The 18,643-nt window shown below is 45.7% G+C and overlaps 1 protein-coding gene across 1 annotated transcript; it reads left to right on the plus strand.

Annotated features, from left to right (window-relative positions):
- The first annotated feature begins 345 nt into the window (after nt 1-345).
- Nucleotides 346-17,486, plus strand: LOC140660592 (myosin heavy chain, skeletal muscle, adult). The gene is made up of 38 exons (XM_072881573.1): nt 346-552; nt 642-785; nt 879-1,035; nt 2,788-2,815; nt 2,914-3,028; nt 3,118-3,210; nt 3,341-3,404; nt 3,497-3,595; nt 3,702-3,805; nt 3,905-4,043; nt 4,691-4,809; nt 4,908-5,057; nt 5,874-6,044; nt 6,692-6,998; nt 7,099-7,169; nt 8,278-8,365; nt 8,460-8,577; nt 8,907-9,030; nt 9,687-9,823; nt 9,926-10,181; nt 11,066-11,308; nt 11,539-11,715; nt 11,793-11,938; nt 12,026-12,116; nt 12,205-12,594; nt 12,747-12,873; nt 13,043-13,161; nt 13,630-13,826; nt 14,132-14,315; nt 14,402-14,567; nt 14,752-14,876; nt 15,037-15,345; nt 15,441-15,644; nt 15,914-16,039; nt 16,137-16,307; nt 16,394-16,498; nt 16,636-16,731; nt 17,331-17,486. Exons 1-38 carry the CDS (start codon nt 346-348, stop codon nt 17,484-17,486), a joined length of 5,823 nt encoding a protein of 1,940 aa, XP_072737674.1.
- Nucleotides 17,487-18,643: the final 1,157 nt, after the last annotated feature.

The following is an 18,643-nucleotide window of genomic DNA, read 5'->3' on the forward strand; positions in this document are numbered from 1 at the left end:
ATACAAAGTCTCTGCGATGGCAACGTCCAAATTCACTAGAGCACACAAAGTTGAAGTAATACTGCTAAACTGTACTACAATTCTGCAACATTAAAGAACTGTTCTATACTTTGTTACATAGCTATATGTCTAAGGATTAATTTCAGAAAAGTATACAAGTATTTTCAGCCAAGACTGGGAAGTTTAAATTCAACTTTTGACTTGTTTATACCTACTTAAATATTTAAAGAGATCAAAGTGCAAGAGATTTCCGCTCTTCCACATAATGCTGTTCACTCACTGACTCAACATATCTTCTTTCCTACAGAGTACTCTGCTGACCAAGCCTCCTGTAGAAGTACAACCATGGCCTCTTCAGATGCTGAGATGGCCGTCTTTGGGGAGGCAGCTCCTTACCTCCGAAAGTCAGAGAAGGAAAGAATCGAGGCCCAGAACAAGCCTTTTGATGCCAAGACATCAGTCTTTGTGGTGCATCCTAAGGAATCCTTTGTGAAAGGGACAATCCAGAGTAGGGAATCAGGGAAGGTCACTGTCAAGTCTGAAGCAGGAGAAGTGAGTAAAAACCAAGGCTTAAAAACTGTATGTAATTCCCACTCTCAGCTCATAGCTGACGTACATGCATCTCTTTCTTCATCTGACAGACGCTGACCGTGAAGGAAGACCAAATCTTCTCCATGAACCCTCCCAAGTATGATAAAATCGAGGACATGGCCATGATGACCCACCTCCACGAACCCGCTGTGCTGTACAACCTCAAAGAGCGTTATGCAGCCTGGATGATCTACGTAAGTACCAGCAGCAGTCTTCCCTTGGGCAGCTAGGAGGAACTGCTCTGCCAGGCTAAGAGGAAGCCAACGTGCTGTCTCCCTTCCTCGCAGACCTACTCGGGTCTCTTCTGCGTCACTGTCAACCCCTACAAGTGGCTGCCGGTGTACAACCCGGAAGTGGTGTTGGCCTATCGAGGCAAGAAGCGCCAGGAGGCCCCTCCACACATCTTCTCCATCTCTGACAATGCCTATCAGTTCATGCTGACTGGTGAGACAATGGCAGCATCTTCATGGTGATACAACATTTGGGTTGTTTTTTTTTTAAATATTTGTGTGTGCAGAGATGTAAACCTCAGCATGAGCCCTTAATTATCTTATTTCAACTGTTGAGGATATTATGCATGAGACACAGTTCTGTCCTAATGATTTTAAAAACTCTAATTGATAGCATGCAGACAAGAGCACTGAAAAAGTTACAATGAAGAATAATTAACAGGATGAATTGAGTCAGGTGAAACAAAAATTCTTTCCTACCTATTATTGCGATCTGATTGGCTCAAAATGTGACAGAAAATAGTAAACAGAGCTCTGAAGAATTTAATTAATCTTTCCCAAAACTATATTGTAGGTTAATTTCTAGCTGTTTTGGCTTCATGAAGACATTGTTTGAAAAAGCAAATGATTTGATTTCAAGTGTTATTCTGATATTTATAACTTCTTGGGAAAGAACAAGAGCCAGAATCCCAGCAAAATTGCACCCTCTGGAAACAATGATAAATGCCTTCATTTCAAATTAGCTGTTAGTTAATACTCCTGTATTATGGATTTGCTTCTTAGGCATAAAAGTTACTTCACCAGAAAGGACTAGAAGTCTGTGCACCAAAACTGCAATATGCAGAAGGCAATCAATGATTTGATGGTCACACATCTACAGTTGTTTCATGATTCCACAAGGACATTACTGAGTATCACAGAATAATAATGTTGACTGTTAAAAAAGTCCCTGAATACTGAATAAAAATAGAATGATAATTTGAATGGTTTTTTTTCTCCTTTTCCACTTTTACTTTTAACACTGGAGCAGGTTCATCAATAACAAGTATTTTAGCATTTTTTTTCACATTTGCTATCTTCTGTCTTCCTTCTCTTAGGTAGTGCCTTTAAAAACAGACTTGTAAAGACAGAAATAAACGAAAAGTGAGCAGGAACAATCTGAGACAAAAAAAACCAAAACAACAAAAACCCCACATTTTTTCCCACCTCAGAAAGAATTCATTCCTTTGAATTCACTGGTGAAAAGGAAAAATAAGAAAAGGAGGAAAAAAAACAGATCTTGATGAAATATTTCCAACATTGATTAAATGCCTCTACTTCTACAAATGAGTTAGGTAAGGGGGAGATCAGAATTCTTTTGACTCATACAATTAGTGGCTACAACCCCTAGCTAATTAGAGATGAGTCCTAATAAATCAGATTTCTCAAAGGGAAAGAAATATACCTGTTTTTCTTTGTTAAAGAAAAACAGGTATAAACTGATCTCTGATTCTTAAATTGTTTGAGGACTCACCAATGTATAAGCAGATAGTTACACTTCCTGGGACCTTAAAAAGACACACAAGAAATTTGATATTAATCTGTGTGGATTCTACAGGGAGTTCTTTCATACCAAAACCTTCCTATGTCTATAACAGACTTCTCTGAGGAAAATAATAATCCAGACTTCTTGAAGACACTGGAAAGTAACAGGCATTCTTGCATCAGTATTCATGTCATACAGAGATTGACATGAGAAACAGGTTAAATTAACAAGAAATGTCCTATTTCAATGACCAAAAAGGGAGTTTAAATTAATACCTCAGAGATGAAAAAACATTGAAGAAATCCAAACTTTGATAACTCCAGCTCTCTCCATATAATACATACGTTCTCTAAAAGAACTGCTTGTATTTATCACACACATAGTGTTCCATATTATTCAAGAATGCCACAAACAGCATCTTTGTTTCTGCCTCTTTCACAGATCGCGAGAACCAGTCGATCCTGATCACGTAAGTAGACTCCCTGCTCAGGTCCCTGCAGGGCTGCCCAGTGCCAAGGGACCTCCTGCCTGACCACACGCTCTCTTCTTCTCTCTTTGGTTTGACAGTGGAGAATCTGGTGCCGGGAAGACTGTGAACACAAAGCGTGTCATCCAGTACTTTGCAACAATTGCAGCGAGTGGGGAGAAGAAGAAGGAGGAGCAGCAGTCAGGCAAAATGCAGGTAAATTAATAGATACTGGAATCAGTGCTCTTCTCTATTCCTGACATGATTTTTGGAAAGGATAACCAGCAATAATTATTGTCCTGCAGGGAACGCTTGAGGATCAGATCATCAGCGCCAACCCACTGCTGGAGGCCTTTGGAAACGCCAAGACCGTGAGGAATGACAACTCCTCACGCTTTGTAAGTTGTTGCTTTGGACAAAATCTCTCCCTCTCATCACAAGATAAGTGATGGCCCTAGCACTATTCCACGTAAAGGAGACGTCAAAAGAACCCATCCAGGCTGAAATGCTGCTGCTTCTCCTTAACAGGGCAAATTCATCAGAATCCACTTTGGAGCCACAGGCAAATTGGCTTCTGCTGACATTGAAACTTGTAAGAGGCTCTCCTGGCCTGATCCCATTCTTTCCCAAATTCCCACCTCCATGTGTGTTCCTCTGCCTAACTCTTTCTACGTTCCTTGCTAGATCTGCTGGAGAAGTCCAGAGTCACTTTCCAGCTCAAGGCAGAAAGAAGCTACCACATATTTTATCAGATCATGTCCAACAAGAAGCCAGAGCTAATTGGTAGGAAGGATCATTACGACTTTTTGAGGATGATTGCTGAGCAGCTGTTCCCTCTATTACCTGGTTGGCAAAACTAAGCCTGTGCCTTGCCTCTTCCTGCTTTCAGACATGCTCCTCATTACCACCAACCCTTTTGATTTCCACTATGTGAGTCAAGGTGAGGTGACTGTTCCCAGCATTGATGACCAGGAGGAGCTCATGGCTACAGATGTAAGTAACACAGCAAAAAGATACCTACTGTACATGTCTCGAAGGTGACATAGGTGACCTACTAAGGACACGTATTTTAATTCATTTTTGTGACTGCAGAGTGCCATTGACATCCTGGGCTTCACTGCTGATGAAAAGACTGCCATCTACAAGCTGACAGGGGCTGTCATGCACTACGGGAACCTGAAGTTCAAGCAGAAACAACGAGAGGAGCAGGCAGAGCCAGATGGCACAGAAGGTATCAGCAAATTCAGCAACTGACTTGTTCAAAGAACTTCTCTGTTTGCCGAGATGATAAGTTAGCCTCCAAAGACAGGCTAACTTTGTTGGCCTGAGTCACCACATAAAGCACTGAGGAAAAGCATATTTGTTCATTGTCTAGCTAACTGCAGAGGTGCTTCCCTGATCATGGGAAATACCATTATTTTATCCAATGGATACTCCCCAAACACACACAGTCTGAAAGGGGGAACTTCAGCTTCAACACAGGATATCTCTCTCTCTGTAAAACCTTCAACCACTAAGTCACCATGATGTGCAATCACATTTCTGGTGAAATAAATCCTGCATTCTTTGCTAAGCAGACATGCACTTTCCACAGAAAAGGAATGTGCTGCATGCGTGCCTCATGTATTCCCAGAGCCTTTTGGGGCTCTTCTGGGAAATTCCAGGTTCTAGCTATTCCTATCCAAGCCATACCTGGTCTTGCTTTCAGAGAAGGCCATCATCAGCTTCCAGAATTTACATTCCTTCCCAGACCTTCTGTGGGAGACCAGACCAATGCTTTTCCATTTCTAGAATGTGAACAGCGGAGTTGTTGACACTGGCCCATTTCTAGCCATTGCCCACACAGACAAATGCTTCTCTCTCTCTCCCCCTCTTTAGTGGCTGACAAGGCTGCCTACCTGATGGGCCTGAACTCAGCTGACCTGCTGAAAGCCCTGTGTTATCCTCGAGTCAAGGTCGGGAATGAATTTGTGACCAAAGGTCAAACTGTGGAACAGGTAAAATCTGGAGGTTGAAAATACATGGCTTGAAAGAGTACTTGAGGATTCTTCTTTGACCCTGGGAGGTAACTCTAGTCCTTTCTTCTCTGCTTTAGGTGAACAATGCAGTTGGTGCCCTGGCAAAAGCTGTCTATGAGAAGATGTTCTTGTGGATGGTTATTCGCATCAACCAACAGCTGGATACCAAGCAGCCCAGACAGTACTTCATTGGTGTCCTGGACATTGCTGGCTTTGAGATCTTTGATGTAAGGAACAAGGATTTGGCACCATAGTCAAGGGAGGGCCAGGGAGGGGTCATGAGGACTCAGAAACACGCTTCTGCTTAAGAAGATTCAGAAGTTTCTCCTCCTGCTCTGCAGTTTTCTAGAAACCCCTCCCTCTTCTCTGTCACAGTAGCACCCTCAAATGGCTTTACTAACAAACACTTTGATTCTAACGTTGTCAGGAGGTAGAAGAAAGCTCTGCTTTCTGACAAATGGTCTCAGAGGCCCTTAAGCTTGCAAAGCTCTTAGGCTTTGCAAACAAGGAGACAGCTCTAGGACTAAGGCTCACACAGATGTGGGCCAAAGGTATGGATGCTCTTGGAAGAGCCAAGGAAAGGGTAGTGCTATGGGAAAGTTCACAGCATGTTTTCTGTGTTGTGAATGCAGTGACGAAGCTAGGACTCCTGTGACAAAGCAGAGAAACCCCTGGGCTGTTGCTCTGAGGGCAGAGAAATTCTTGGGTGGGACACTGAGGAGGTTTCCGCTCTCCGGGCGGTTGGAGAGTTGAGACACCTACACGATGCTGCAGCTAAGGTTACTGAAGGATTTGCTTTTGAGTAGCACAGTAAAAAAAGAAATATTAATTTTAGCTTGATTCCAAAAGTAATAATAATAAAATCCTTTGAGAACAGTGACTTTTACAATAGGAGTCCTGCTAAGGAAACACATGCTGTTACAGTACGGTTAGGAGTAGTGTTTCAGCTGGGGAGCTTCAAACAGCGTTAGGAGAATGCTAGCAAAACCCTGTGGTGTTTGCCACCCTTTGAGAACCTGTGCCCCTCTCCTTCCTTTGGGCAGTTCAACAGCTTTGAGCAGCTGTGCATCAACTTCACCAATGAGAAACTGCAACAGTTCTTCAACCACCACATGTTCGTGCTGGAGCAGGAGGAGTACAAGAAGGAAGGAATTGAATGGACATTCATTGACTTTGGGATGGACCTGGCTGCTTGCATTGAGCTCATTGAGAAGGTACCTTTTCCATAGAAGTGTACGATATATTTTGGAATTCTGTGATGTTTCTGAGCCAGATTCAGCTCAGAAAGAACTCACGGCCAGGCATTCAGTGTCACTTAAACAAAATACTTTGCACTGAAATTTATTTTAGTCTGGGGAAGAGAAATTAGGAAATGCAAATCTGTGTCATCAGTCCTGCATTACTTGGTCTTCAAGCATGGGAAAAGGGATTCTGGAGTCCCACCAACAGACTTCTTTAAAGCAAACTGGAGTCAGTCTCCTTTCCTTTCTCCTCTGAAGACTCAAATCAGAACTCCACACATAACTTTGGGAAATAAATATCATCTCACCAGAGTTCCCAAAACAACTGGGCCTCTTGTAGCTATTTTCCCACTTATTTTTCTGTTTACCACTGCTCCCTCCAATGCTACTCTCAATTCTAACCTGAACCAGACAGACTTTCTTACCCGTTCTGTGAAGACAGGCTGCAGGAAGGTAAGGGAGGGCAGAAATAAGCTCCCTGGCTGAGAACAGCTCCTGACAAACTTAGGCCCTTATCCAGGCTGAGATGCTACCAGCAACATATTGGTATCTTTGATGTTCATAGCACATGCTTCACATCATTATCGTCTTTCTCTGTCACTTCTTGTGGTACCTTCCAGCCCATGGGCATCTTCTCCATCCTGGAAGAGGAGTGCATGTTCCCCAAGGCAACTGACACCTCTTTCAAGAACAAGCTCTATGACCAGCATCTGGGCAAGTCCAGTAACTTCCAGAAGCCCAAGCCTGCCAAAGGCAAGGCTGAGGCCCACTTCTCCCTGGTGCACTATGCTGGTACAGTAGACTACAACATCTCTGGCTGGCTTGAGAAGAACAAAGATCCCTTGAACGAAACTGTCATTGGGCTGTATCAGAAATCATCTGTGAAGACACTGGCTTTACTCTTTGCCACCTATGGTGGGGAAGCAGGTAAGCTCTGTAAAATCCATATTCCATGTGTTCATACTGTGCAAAGGGAAGTCTCAAAGGCAATGTTAAAGGCATCAGCTCATTTTCTTCAATATTGCAGAGGCTGGTGGTGGCAAGAAGGGTGGTAAGAAGAAGGGTTCTTCTTTCCAGACTGTCTCAGCTCTTTTCCGGGTAAGTACAGAATCATTATCTCTTTGAAGATAGAAAGCATCTGGAAACCTGAATCTGAAAGGTCTGTTTCAGTTTTGGTCATAGCTCTTGTTATCCTTGAAAATCCTTCCCTTTCCATCCTTGCAAATTGCAGAATTCCCCCCTTAGAACATCACAAAATCCCTACCTCAATGCGTGTATGGTCTTCCTTTTATTTCAGGAGACAGAATGATATTGTCAGCCTCCTGGAACTGCCTAGGCAATTGTCTTAGACTTTTTTTTCTGACAAACTATTGATATTGCATCCCTATATTTTGGCTGATTTCTTCCACCTGCCTTAGTTTTGCTATTACCTTCTCTGAATATTCTACAAAAATCTCCAAAGGATGAAGTTCACCTACTTACTTACACTGGGTGTGAATAACAAATCAGCTGAACTTCCTTAAAATCTTCTTTGGAGACTTAAGAGATATTTCCCATACCTGTTTTACGTATCTATGAAGGTTTTCAGTATTGACACATTGTAGAATTCAAAAATAATAGATCAAACATCAAAAGCAGAAAAATTGCCTTGAGATTGTAAGATTGTAAGGCAATGTTTTCATTTCAGTGGGGAAAGAGAGTGAATGTTAAATTATGTCAAGGTAATGAATTTTGAGGTCAGTTTTCAGTTATGTTTTCAATGTTTCCATTTGGCTGAGGTGGAGATATTTAGGGAGATTGAATTACTACCAAAATGTCAATTTATATGGGCTGTACATGTATTCCATCCATTTAAAAACAACTTATTTAGCTGCCAAATCAGACACTAGTCAAGCTTAGCCAAGACTACATGTCATCCACTTAAAATGCCCAACTAAATACCACAAGAAATACCAGCTGGAAGGAAAGCTGTGAGATGGCAGCTCTGTATTTGTATAAGGAGATCAAGGAAAAGTAATACTAGCCATTATTCTACAAAAGAATTTCAAAACCAAAAATCTGGGAGCCTTCAGTTTCCCTTTGGGAGTTCTGCAAGATGTTTTAGAGAAGACATGTCTGCATCCTGAAACACTCAGCTTGATACAAGCACTATTAACCTTCCAGTCCTTAACCTTAATAATATAAGCTTCATTTCATGTTCTCACAGGAGAATTTAAACAAGCTGATGGCTAACCTGAGAAGCACTCACCCTCATTTTGTACGATGCATCATCCCAAATGAAACAAAAACACCTGGTAAGGGGGTCCAATAGGAGGAAAACTTGAGCGGCAGAAGCTCTTCTCCTGAGTATCAAACAGCGGGGTAGTCACTAATGGTGGTATTTGTTAGGTGCCATGGAGCATGAGCTGGTGCTGCATCAGCTGCGCTGCAATGGTGTGCTGGAAGGGATCAGAATTTGCAGGAAAGGATTCCCCAGCAGAGTCCTGTATGCTGACTTCAAACAAAGGTGAGAGTGCTCCACCTTTCTGCCCATTCAGACCAAGCTGAAGAGCCTGAGTATCGTAATGTACTTGAAACATTATACTTTAAATTGGTACTGACCAGCAATATAGAAATGTTTCACCATCAGTTCATGATGATATGACATTGCTGAGATCAGGATTCTCTTGCACTTAAAGTTAATAGTAAAAACACTCTCCATATTCCATTCTGAAAGGATAAACTGTCTCCAGGCATGAAACTGGTTCAATGAGGTAGTCTGAGAAGGTTATGGGGTTCAGTCACAGTGGTGGTTTTAGTGATGGGGATTTCTTCATGTTCTGCTTTCTCCTACAGATACAGAGTGCTTAATGCAAGTGCTATCCCAGAGGGACAGTTCATGGACAGCAAGAAAGCTTCAGAAAAGCTCCTTGGGTCCATTGATGTGGACCACACCCAATACAGATTTGGTCACACCAAGGTAGAAACAAGACCTGTGTTAAAAGTTTGTCAGGGAGCGGTAAGGGTGGGCAGCTTCATCACAGGCAGGATGCACAGCACAATAACAGAGTTGGCAGGGTAGGGCCCTCAATCAGCAACTGCCCAGCCCCACAGTACCCAAGCAAGGCAAGTTGGGAAGATTCTGGAATCGTAGTCAGGTTCAACCAAGAGTCCAGATCATCAGGCAGGTTTGTGACAATAAGGAAGGTCTGAAGTGAAGCCATAAAGCCTTGGTTTTCGAGATTGGTCAGGGTCTGATATAGGTAGGCTAACAAGGCCCAGGTGCTATTCATTAATTCCTGGACAGATCCACAGCAATGAGATTGGTCTAACATCAAGCCAGGAAGTAACTCCACAGATCGTAGTAGAGCTCATTGGGGTCCATGACCAGGCATAGGTGTGGTTGAGGCTGCGGCTGAACTGGAAACCATAACTCATACCACATAGCTCAGACAGGGACTGAATGCTTAGGGCTGAGCTTAGAGCAAACTCGTAGGCCCTTGGGCAGGGGGTTTGGGATGGGGCCTAAGATGAGGCTGGTCACGACCATTAAAGTCTACTTCAGAACCCTGAAAGACTCTGTTCCTCTATTCTGTAGTACCTGACAATGACGTGCTGCAAATTTATTTTCTTAAGGTGTTCTTCAAAGCTGGACTGTTGGGACTCCTAGAGGAGATGAGAGATGAGAAACTAGCAGCCATTATGACCATGACACAAGCCAGGTGCAGGGGCTTCCTGATGAGAGTGGAGTATCGGAGAATGGTGGAGAGGAGGTAGACATTTCTCATATTTAGTTTGTTCTCATGGTACATGACTAATGAAGTTTAAATTTGTGACACTGAAGCTATGCAATAGCCATATGAATTTCATTTCAGGGAATCCATCTTCTGCATCCAGTACAATGTTCGTGCATTCATGAACGTCAAGCACTGGCCCTGGATGAAGCTCTTCTTCAAGATCAAGCCCTTGCTGAAGAGTGCAGAATCTGAGAAGGAGATGGCCAACATGAAGGAAGAGTTTGAGAAAACCAAGGAGGAGCTTGCAAAGTCTGAGGCAAAGAGGAAAGAGCTGGAGGAGAAAATGGTGACCTTACTGCAGGAGAAAAATGACCTGCAGCTCCAAGTACAGGCGGTGAGTATCACCGTTCATTTGCCCCTGGGAAAAGAACGATATACAGTCAGAATGCTTCTTACCCTAAGCAGAGACTTGCAGAAAGCTGACTAAGGTGCAGTAGGAAACAGCGTAAATCACACACTCTAATGTTGAGTAAACAGGCACTGGCAGGGGCATGGTGAGTCTCATGGCAGCCCCACATGAGACTCGGCATTCCTGCTCTCTGAGGAAGGAGCCATGTAACACTAGCCAACGTGTAATCCACAGCAGAGAGCTCTGAACTGGAAGGGAAGTATCTCCATCTGCTCAACTTTCAAAGCCATGTATCTGTCTAACAAAGGAAAGGCAAACCTGAGAAGGACCCACTTTTCCTGCTTACAGCTACACTAGAAGGCCTTGAGTACTTTCAGAAACCTGGATACTTCCCATTCAAACTCAGTTAGGAAAAGGCAGGCTCTTCACACCAAACCAAACACCACCTGCTCCACTAAATTCTTCTCACAAAGCCTTTACTCCCCAAATATTATGATGTTCATGATGAGTCAGTTAAAGAGAAGAAGCTATTGAATACTGTTTCTGTCAGGAAAAAAGACTCCAAGCCCTTGCTCCTGCTGAAACTAGCAATTGAAGTGACCACTGTTCTGTCATGCTTGTGGGTGCCTGAGGTAGTCTCACAGCGACGCTCTCTGTGAGGCACTTTTAAGAGACACAAAAAATTGGGAATCAATGTTGATTTGAGATTACAAGGTTTCCCAGTAGACACCAGGCCAGATCTTCCAGTTGCTGGAGTGGAAGGCCAGGTTCAGCCCCCATTTTAACACATGCCTACTCAGTGATACAAAAGACAGAGCGGAGAAACTTCAATCCATTACAACCCACAAAAATCTGTGTCTCCCCACCAGGAAGCAGATAGCTTGGCTGATGCTGAGGAAAGATGTGACCAGCTCATCAAAACCAAAATCCAGCTGGAAGCCAAAATTAAGGAGGTGACTGAAAGGGCTGAGGATGAGGAGGAAATTAATGCCGAGCTGACAGCCAAGAAGAGAAAACTGGAGGATGAATGTTCAGAGCTGAAGAAAGATATTGATGACCTCGAGTTAACGCTGGCCAAAGTGGAGAAGGAAAAGCATGCCACAGAAAACAAGGTACCCACAAAAGGAGTCACATAAAGGGTGAAGGGACAGATACCTCGCACATCATCCTGGTATCCTCAGAACCAAGCTAGGTCTGGAACATACCAGGAGCATCACAGTGGGGCAGCTAGGCAGCCCAAGTAAAAAACAAGCTCCTGGCTAAGCACTGCAAAGTGAAAAGGTCACTGCACTAGCAGTCAAGTCTTCTACACAGACTTTTGGCACTTTCTTACAATCAACAGGTGAAAAACCTCACAGAGGAGATGGCAGCCCTGGACGAGACCATTGCCAAGCTGACAAAAGAGAAGAAAGCCCTCCAAGAGGCCCATCAGCAGACACTGGATGACCTGCAGGCAGAAGAGGACAAAGTCAATACTCTGACCAAAGCTAAAACCAAGCTGGAGCAGCAAGTGGATGATGTAAGAAAGAGAAAGAGAAAGGACAGGGATGGAGTTAAAGCTGGCTGGCAGAGCACTGATGGTCTTGTTCTTTATAGCTGGAAGGGTCCCTGGAGCAAGAGAAGAAGCTGCGCATGGACCTTGAGAGAGCTAAGCGGAAACTCGAAGGAGACCTGAAGCTGGCCCATGACAGCATAATGGATTTGGAAAACGATAAGCAGCAGCTGGATGAGAAACTGAAGAAGTAAGTGTGGCTGTGGGGCACCTGAGTGCTGGGCTGGTGTACTTGTCTTTTTTCTTTGCGCTCTAACACGGTTTGCTTTGTGCAAAGGAAAGACTTTGAAATCAGCCAGATCCAGAGCAAAATCGAGGATGAGCAAGCCCTGGGCATCCAATTACAGAAGAAGATCAAGGAGCTGCAGGCAAGTCTCTCTTCCTTCTCTTCTGCCCTTCAGAAAGACATGAGGTAGGAGGAGGGCATGGGTGTGAAGGGTCCCTAATGTTCCACAGGCTCGTATCGAGGAACTGGAGGAGGAAATTGAGGCAGAGCGAACCTCTCGGGCAAAAGCAGAGAAGCATCGGGCTGACCTCTCGAGGGAGCTAGAGGAGATCAGCGAGCGCCTGGAAGAAGCGGGAGGGGCTACCGCAGCTCAGATTGAGATGAACAAGAAGCGTGAGGCAGAATTCCAGAAGATGCGTCGTGACCTCGAAGAGGCCACACTGCAGCACGAAGCCACGGCTGCCACCCTGCGGAAGAAGCACGCAGACAGCACAGCTGAGCTTGGGGAGCAGATCGACAACCTGCAACGAGTGAAGCAGAAGCTGGAGAAGGAGAAGAGTGAGCTGAAGATGGAGATTGACGACTTGGCCAGTAACATGGAGTCTGTCTCCAAGGCCAAGGTATGGAATTGCCGTAGAACATGCTCACAGGGCCAAGGTATGGCACATAGGCTACATCTACCAGCCACCTTCTCATAAAAAAAATCCCTGCTGTGAGGATAAGGCAGAGTCCAGGTGTTCATTTCCTTTCCTTCCTTGTGTTTGTTATCTAGGCAAATCTGGAGAAGATGTGCCGCACTCTGGAAGACCAGCTGAGTGAGATTAAAACTAAGGAGGAGCAGAATCAGCGCATGATCAATGACCTCAATACTCAAAGAGCTCGTCTGCAGACAGAATCAGGTGAGACATCCTCATTCGTGAGGTGCAATTGGAGGACCTGCACGCCATGAGCATACCACAGGGCGTAATATGATAACTGGTATGACCTCTCCTGATGACGTGGGTTTACAGGCAGAAACCGTCATATCATTAAGAGCCTAGTGACTTCTTTGCATTTCACTCCTTCCAGGTGAATATTCACGCCAGGTGGAGGAAAAAGATGCTCTGATTTCTCAGCTGTCTAGGGGCAAGCAAGGATTTACCCAACAGATTGAGGAACTCAAGAGACACCTAGAGGAAGAAATAAAGGTCTGGAAGTACCCTACTGTCCACAACCTACATCACCCCTAAAAGCATCCGGAGAATCCTGTCTGATCCAAGATTGGTTCAATATTCTTTCCCCAAACACATGTGGTACTGGAGGGAATACCAGTAATGCACATACCCCCACTCATAAGCTAGAGAGGGAAGGAAGCATAATGATTTTGAGGCTGGAGGAAGTAATGCACAAGGCTTTCCTGAGATTCTGACGATACTCTCTAAGACAGGATCCAGACACATATGTCGCAACATTTACAGAAACAGCAGATTACTGTCCCCAGAGCACCTGCCAGTAACACATCCTGACCCTCCAGAACACATTGATGAAGGCTTCATCAGCTCCAGGCTTTGCATTTGCCTAATTAGAGTTTCATTCTAATTTCACTGTCAGTTTCACTGTCAAGAGGCATCTCAAGGCAAGTATTCAGGTTATTACCAATCCCAATGTCCCCACAGGCCAAGAACGCCCTGGCCCACGCCTTGCAGTCTGCTCGCCATGACTGTGACTTGCTCCGGGAACAATATGACGAGGAGCAGGAAGCCAAGGGGGAGCTGCAGCGTGCCCTGTCCAAGGCCAACAGCGAAGTGGCCCAGTGGAGAACCAAATACGAGACGGACGCTATTCAGCGCACGGAGGAGTTGGAGGAGGCCAAGTACGTGGGAAGTGGGGTGTCGAATAGCTGGAGAAGACTGAGACTATCAAGGGAAACTGGAAATTGGAGTCTCTGAACGTGGGTTAGGAGAGGGGTGGGATGAAGGCAGGCATATACTGTCTTTGTGTAGAGGGGAGAGAGGGAGAGAGAGGAGAAGTGTGCTGTGGAAAAAGTGTAGATTGGAAGGACAAACGTAGCCTTTAGGGCTAGAAATCCTCAGACAGGCCGAATACTCAGTAGGCGCTAGGATACAGAAGTGACAGACCCTTTAGATCTAACCTGGAGTTGTGCTTATCTCCTCCCAGGAAGAAGCTGGCCCAGCGCCTGCAGGATGCAGAGGAACATGTCGAAGCTGTTAATGCCAAATGTGCTTCCCTGGAAAAGACAAAGCAGAGGCTGCAGAATGAAGTGGAGGACCTGATGATTGAAGTAGAGCGATCAAATGCTGCCTGCACTGCTCTGGATAAGAAGCAGAAGAACTTTGACAAGGTCTTTTGGGCTCCAGACCTGGGGCTCCTGGGCAGAGCATCCCCTCGTGATTGCCACATCCATACTCGCGTCCCATTTCTCTGCAGATCCTGGCAGAATGGAAGCAGAAGTATGAGGAAACGCAAGCTGAGCTGGAAGCCTCCCAGAAGGAGTCTCGCTCTCTCAGCACGGAGCTGTTTAAGATGAAGAATGCCTATGAGGAGTCCTTGGACCATCTGGAAACGCTGAAGCGTGAGAACAAGAACTTGCAGCGTAAGTCCCTGGCCCTCTGCTCCTCTTGCTATCCTTGACAGGGCTTTCTTGCTATCCCCCACTATGCACCGCTCCACATGGGTCTGTGCCTGCAGGTCGGCAAAGGTGCCTTTTACCTTGTTGTGGCAGGGCCCTTCCCATTCTGCTCTGTGCCTGACCACGCCATTGGTCTTTGTTCCCACAGAGGAGATTTCCGACCTCACGGAGCAGATTGCCGAGGGAGGAAAGGCGATTCATGAGCTGGAGAAAATCAAGAAGCAGATTGAGCAGGAGAAATATGAACTCCAAGCCTCCCTGGAGGAAGCTGAGGTAGACACAGTGCTAATAAATGGTGTCCAGACTGAAAATATGGGAATAGTTATCTGCAGAGATGGCAGGAAAGCAAGCCTAGATTTTGTGAAGTACTGCATAAGAGATTACTTAGGAAGCAAGCAGTAGTTTAAGTCACTGTTCCTGCTGACTTGTCCAGGCCTCCTTAGAACATGAAGAGGGGAAGATCCTGCGCCTCCAGCTTGAGCTCAACCAGGTGAAGTCTGAGATTGACAGGAAGATAGCAGAGAAAGATGAGGAGATCGACCAGATGAAGAGAAACCACCTCAGAATTGTGGAGTCCATGCAGAGCAGCCTGGATGCTGAGATCAGGAGCAGGAATGAAGCCCTGCGGCTGAAGAAGAAGATGGAGGGAGACCTGAATGAAATGGAGATCCAGCTGAGCCATGCCAACCGTGTGGCTGCAGAGGCACAAAAGAACCTGAGAAACACACAGGCAGTGCTCAAGGTCCGTTCAGCAAAGCTACAGAAAGAGAAATGACATCCCTGACTTTTTTGGCACTCAAAATTGTCGCCTTGCAATTTCTCTTGTCTCTTTTACAGGATACCCAGATACACTTGGACGATGCTCTCAGGACACAGGAGGACCTGAAGGAGCAGGTGGCCATGGTGGAGCGCAGAGCAAACCTGCTGCAGGCTGAAGTTGAGGAGCTACGGGCAGCCCTGGAGCAGACGGAGCGGTCAAGGAAAGTGGCTGAGCAGGAGCTTCTGGATGCCACTGAACGTGTGCAGCTCCTCCATACCCAGGTCAGGCACTCTGCTGGAAATTAATCCCATCAGCAAGGGATAACACAGAATGAGATTGCTATGCATCTTGTAAGTGATTACTGTGTAAACACGTGGACAGCCACGCTGTGATATGGCCAATCTAGCCAGCCACCCGTGTCTGGGTTGCTGCTATGGCTCTAAAGAGGACTCCTGCGTTAAAGACTTTCACAAACAGTACTCACACTTTCAACTCTTGATGTGGAGGCACTAGGTCTAAAAGTACAAATCATGTCTTTCCTGTTGCCCAGAACACCAGCCTGATCAACACCAAGAAGAAGCTGGAAACAGACATCATACAAATTCAGGGTGAAATGGAGGAGACGATCCAGGAAGCTCGCAATGCTGAAGAGAAGGCCAAGAAGGCCATCACAGATGTGAGTCGGGGGCTCCTTTCACTGCTCAGGGTGGATGTATTCTCCCCGCAAAACTGTCTCCAGCCCCAAAATGGCTTTGACCCTTTGCTCTCCTCAGGCAGCCATGATGGCAGAAGAGCTGAAGAAGGAGCAGGACACCAGCGCCCACCTGGAGAGGATGAAGAAGAACCTGGACCAGACGGTGAAGGACCTGCAGCTTCGTCTAGATGAGGCTGAGCAGTTGGCACTGAAGGGAGGCAAGAAGCAAATCCAGAAGCTGGAGGCCAGAGTGCGTAGGGCTGGTATTTGTGCATGAATGAGCACATCCCTTGGAGAGATAGCAGGGAAGCTCCAAAGATGGGCTTCTCATTGCAGGTGCGGGAGCTGGAAGGGGAGGTTGATGCTGAGCAGAAGCGCAGCGCTGAAGCCGTGAAGGGTGTGCGCAAGTACGAGAGGAGGGTGAAGGAGCTGACCTACCAGGTAAAGCCTCCTTGGGCTGACAGAGTTTTCTCACAGCAAGTCAGATTTTGCACACACCACTCCCAAGGGGAATTTGTTAACCTCACGTGGTGGGAAACCAATAATTCACCCTCTTTCCTGTTTGCCAACTGTTTTAGTCTGAGGAAGACCGGAAGAATATTCTCAGGCTGCAGGATCTGGTGGACAAGCTGCAAATGAAGGTGAAATCCTACAAGAGACAAGCTGAGGAGGCTGTAAGTAGTGCTTGGAGAATGGGCAAGAGCTACCTTCCATCGGGGCAGCACGCTCATTGAGATGAGTATGAATACCAGGAAAGGAGCATGAAAGAAACTCCCAAGACACAACAGTCCTGGCCATGCCATGTTGTTATCGTGTCACGAGGCCTTGCTGAGTTTAGGGCACCCTGCAGTCAGGGATGAACTGAGGGAAGTTCTGCAGCCTGTTTTATACAGGAGGTCAGATTCAACAAACCCGGGCCACACCCACTGACTGAGAAGTTCCTGAATCTCTGCTGCTGATCGACAGCAGAATGCTTCAGGGTCTTTCTCAACCTACTAAATCACACTGATAGTTGGGCAGCAAGTAATGGGAGAATAAGTGCACACATAGCTCCTCAAGAGTGACACAGTACTGGTGAAGCTTGTCACAGTGGGGTCCTGAATAAGGGAGGATGAGGAGGTCTGTGTGAGGCTTATGTGTAAGCAGTGGTGGGTGAGGGATGGAAGTTTGTGCCTTTCCCCAGGGAAGAGCCGCAACCCCGCAAGGCCGAGGCGCAGGAGGCGTGGAACCCCTGCCCTGGGCTCCTCACCACCGCCTCCCTCTCCCCACACAGGAGGAGCTGTCCAATGTCAACCTCTCCAAGTTCCGCAAGATCCAGCACGAGCTGGAGGAAGCTGAGGAGCGGGCTGACATTGCAGAGTCACAGGTCAACAAGCTCCGGGTGAAGAGCCGGGAGTTTCATGGCAAGAAGATAGAAGAGGAAGAATGAGGCTGTCATGAAGCAGCAAAGTGACCTGAGGGATGCACAAAATGTGAACCTCTTGGTCATTTTCTTCTGCAATGAGTCTTTGTAACCATGTCAATGTCTAGAGAATAAAGACCGTAGATTCCTTTGCATACGCACCATGAGCACCAGTTTTCATTTGTTTCTCTTTTTACTGGTGAGGTCTATATCATCATTAGCTTTTGGGCACAGCTTTGGATTATAACTTTTGTGTACCTATGTCATGGTACAGCTTTTTGTCACCTCGTTCCTACCTACTTAACCCTTCTATAGTACTTTAGTGAGTGATAAAAAGGAAGCTTCTCACTCAGATAAATAACTCTCAAAGACACAGAATGAAGGAGAAAAGTTATTTGTGCTGGCGCCTGTGGTGTTCAAGCTATTGATAAAGGAAGCTGAAGAGGTGTTGAACAGGAATGAACATAATGTTTCCCAATGAAATTACACTATTCCAGGCAGTAAGGACAATGACCGATGCCTAAGAAATGCAGAAAGCTTTCATGACGCTGAGCAAACAGTGCCATTAAATAGCATACAAAATTCAGTACAGTTAAAACCACAAAACTATACATGTGGGGAGACATAATGCAGTGTCACATATAAAAAGGTGGACTCTGAGCTGACAGTTACGCCTCAGGAGCAAGGTCTTCCACATGTGCTGCATAACTGTCTGAAAATATCCACTCATTTCTCAGCAGTGGTAGCGAAAGAGAAAATAAAATGAGACAAACTGAATTTGCAAGGAATTATGATTCCAAAGGCAATAGAGTTGATCAGAGGCATGGAGGGGCTTCCATAGGAGGACCAATTAAACAAACCCAGACACTTAAGATAGGAAAGGGGAGAGCTGAGAGGACATACAAGACAGAACTATAAAATCAGCACAGTGTGGAGAAGCTTGGCAGGGATCAATGTTCTAACTGGCTCTGGCACTAAAAGAAACAGGAGAGTGCAGAGGGCAGAAGGTGGGGGACTGTGTGTGTGTGTGTGAGTGTGTGTGTAAATCAAATGAAACTACCTGGAGGCAAGGTATTCAAAACCACAAAGACACGTGGGTTCTTCACAAAGTATGCAGTTAAGCTGTGGAACTCCTTGTCACTGCAAACTAAAGGATTACATGGATTCAAAAGAAACTTGGCTGT

The sequence above is a fragment of the Ciconia boyciana genome, chromosome 16 (assembly GCF_034638445.1).
Source record: "Ciconia boyciana chromosome 16, ASM3463844v1, whole genome shotgun sequence".
In the NCBI taxonomy this organism is placed as follows: domain Eukaryota; kingdom Metazoa; phylum Chordata; class Aves; order Ciconiiformes; family Ciconiidae; genus Ciconia; species Ciconia boyciana.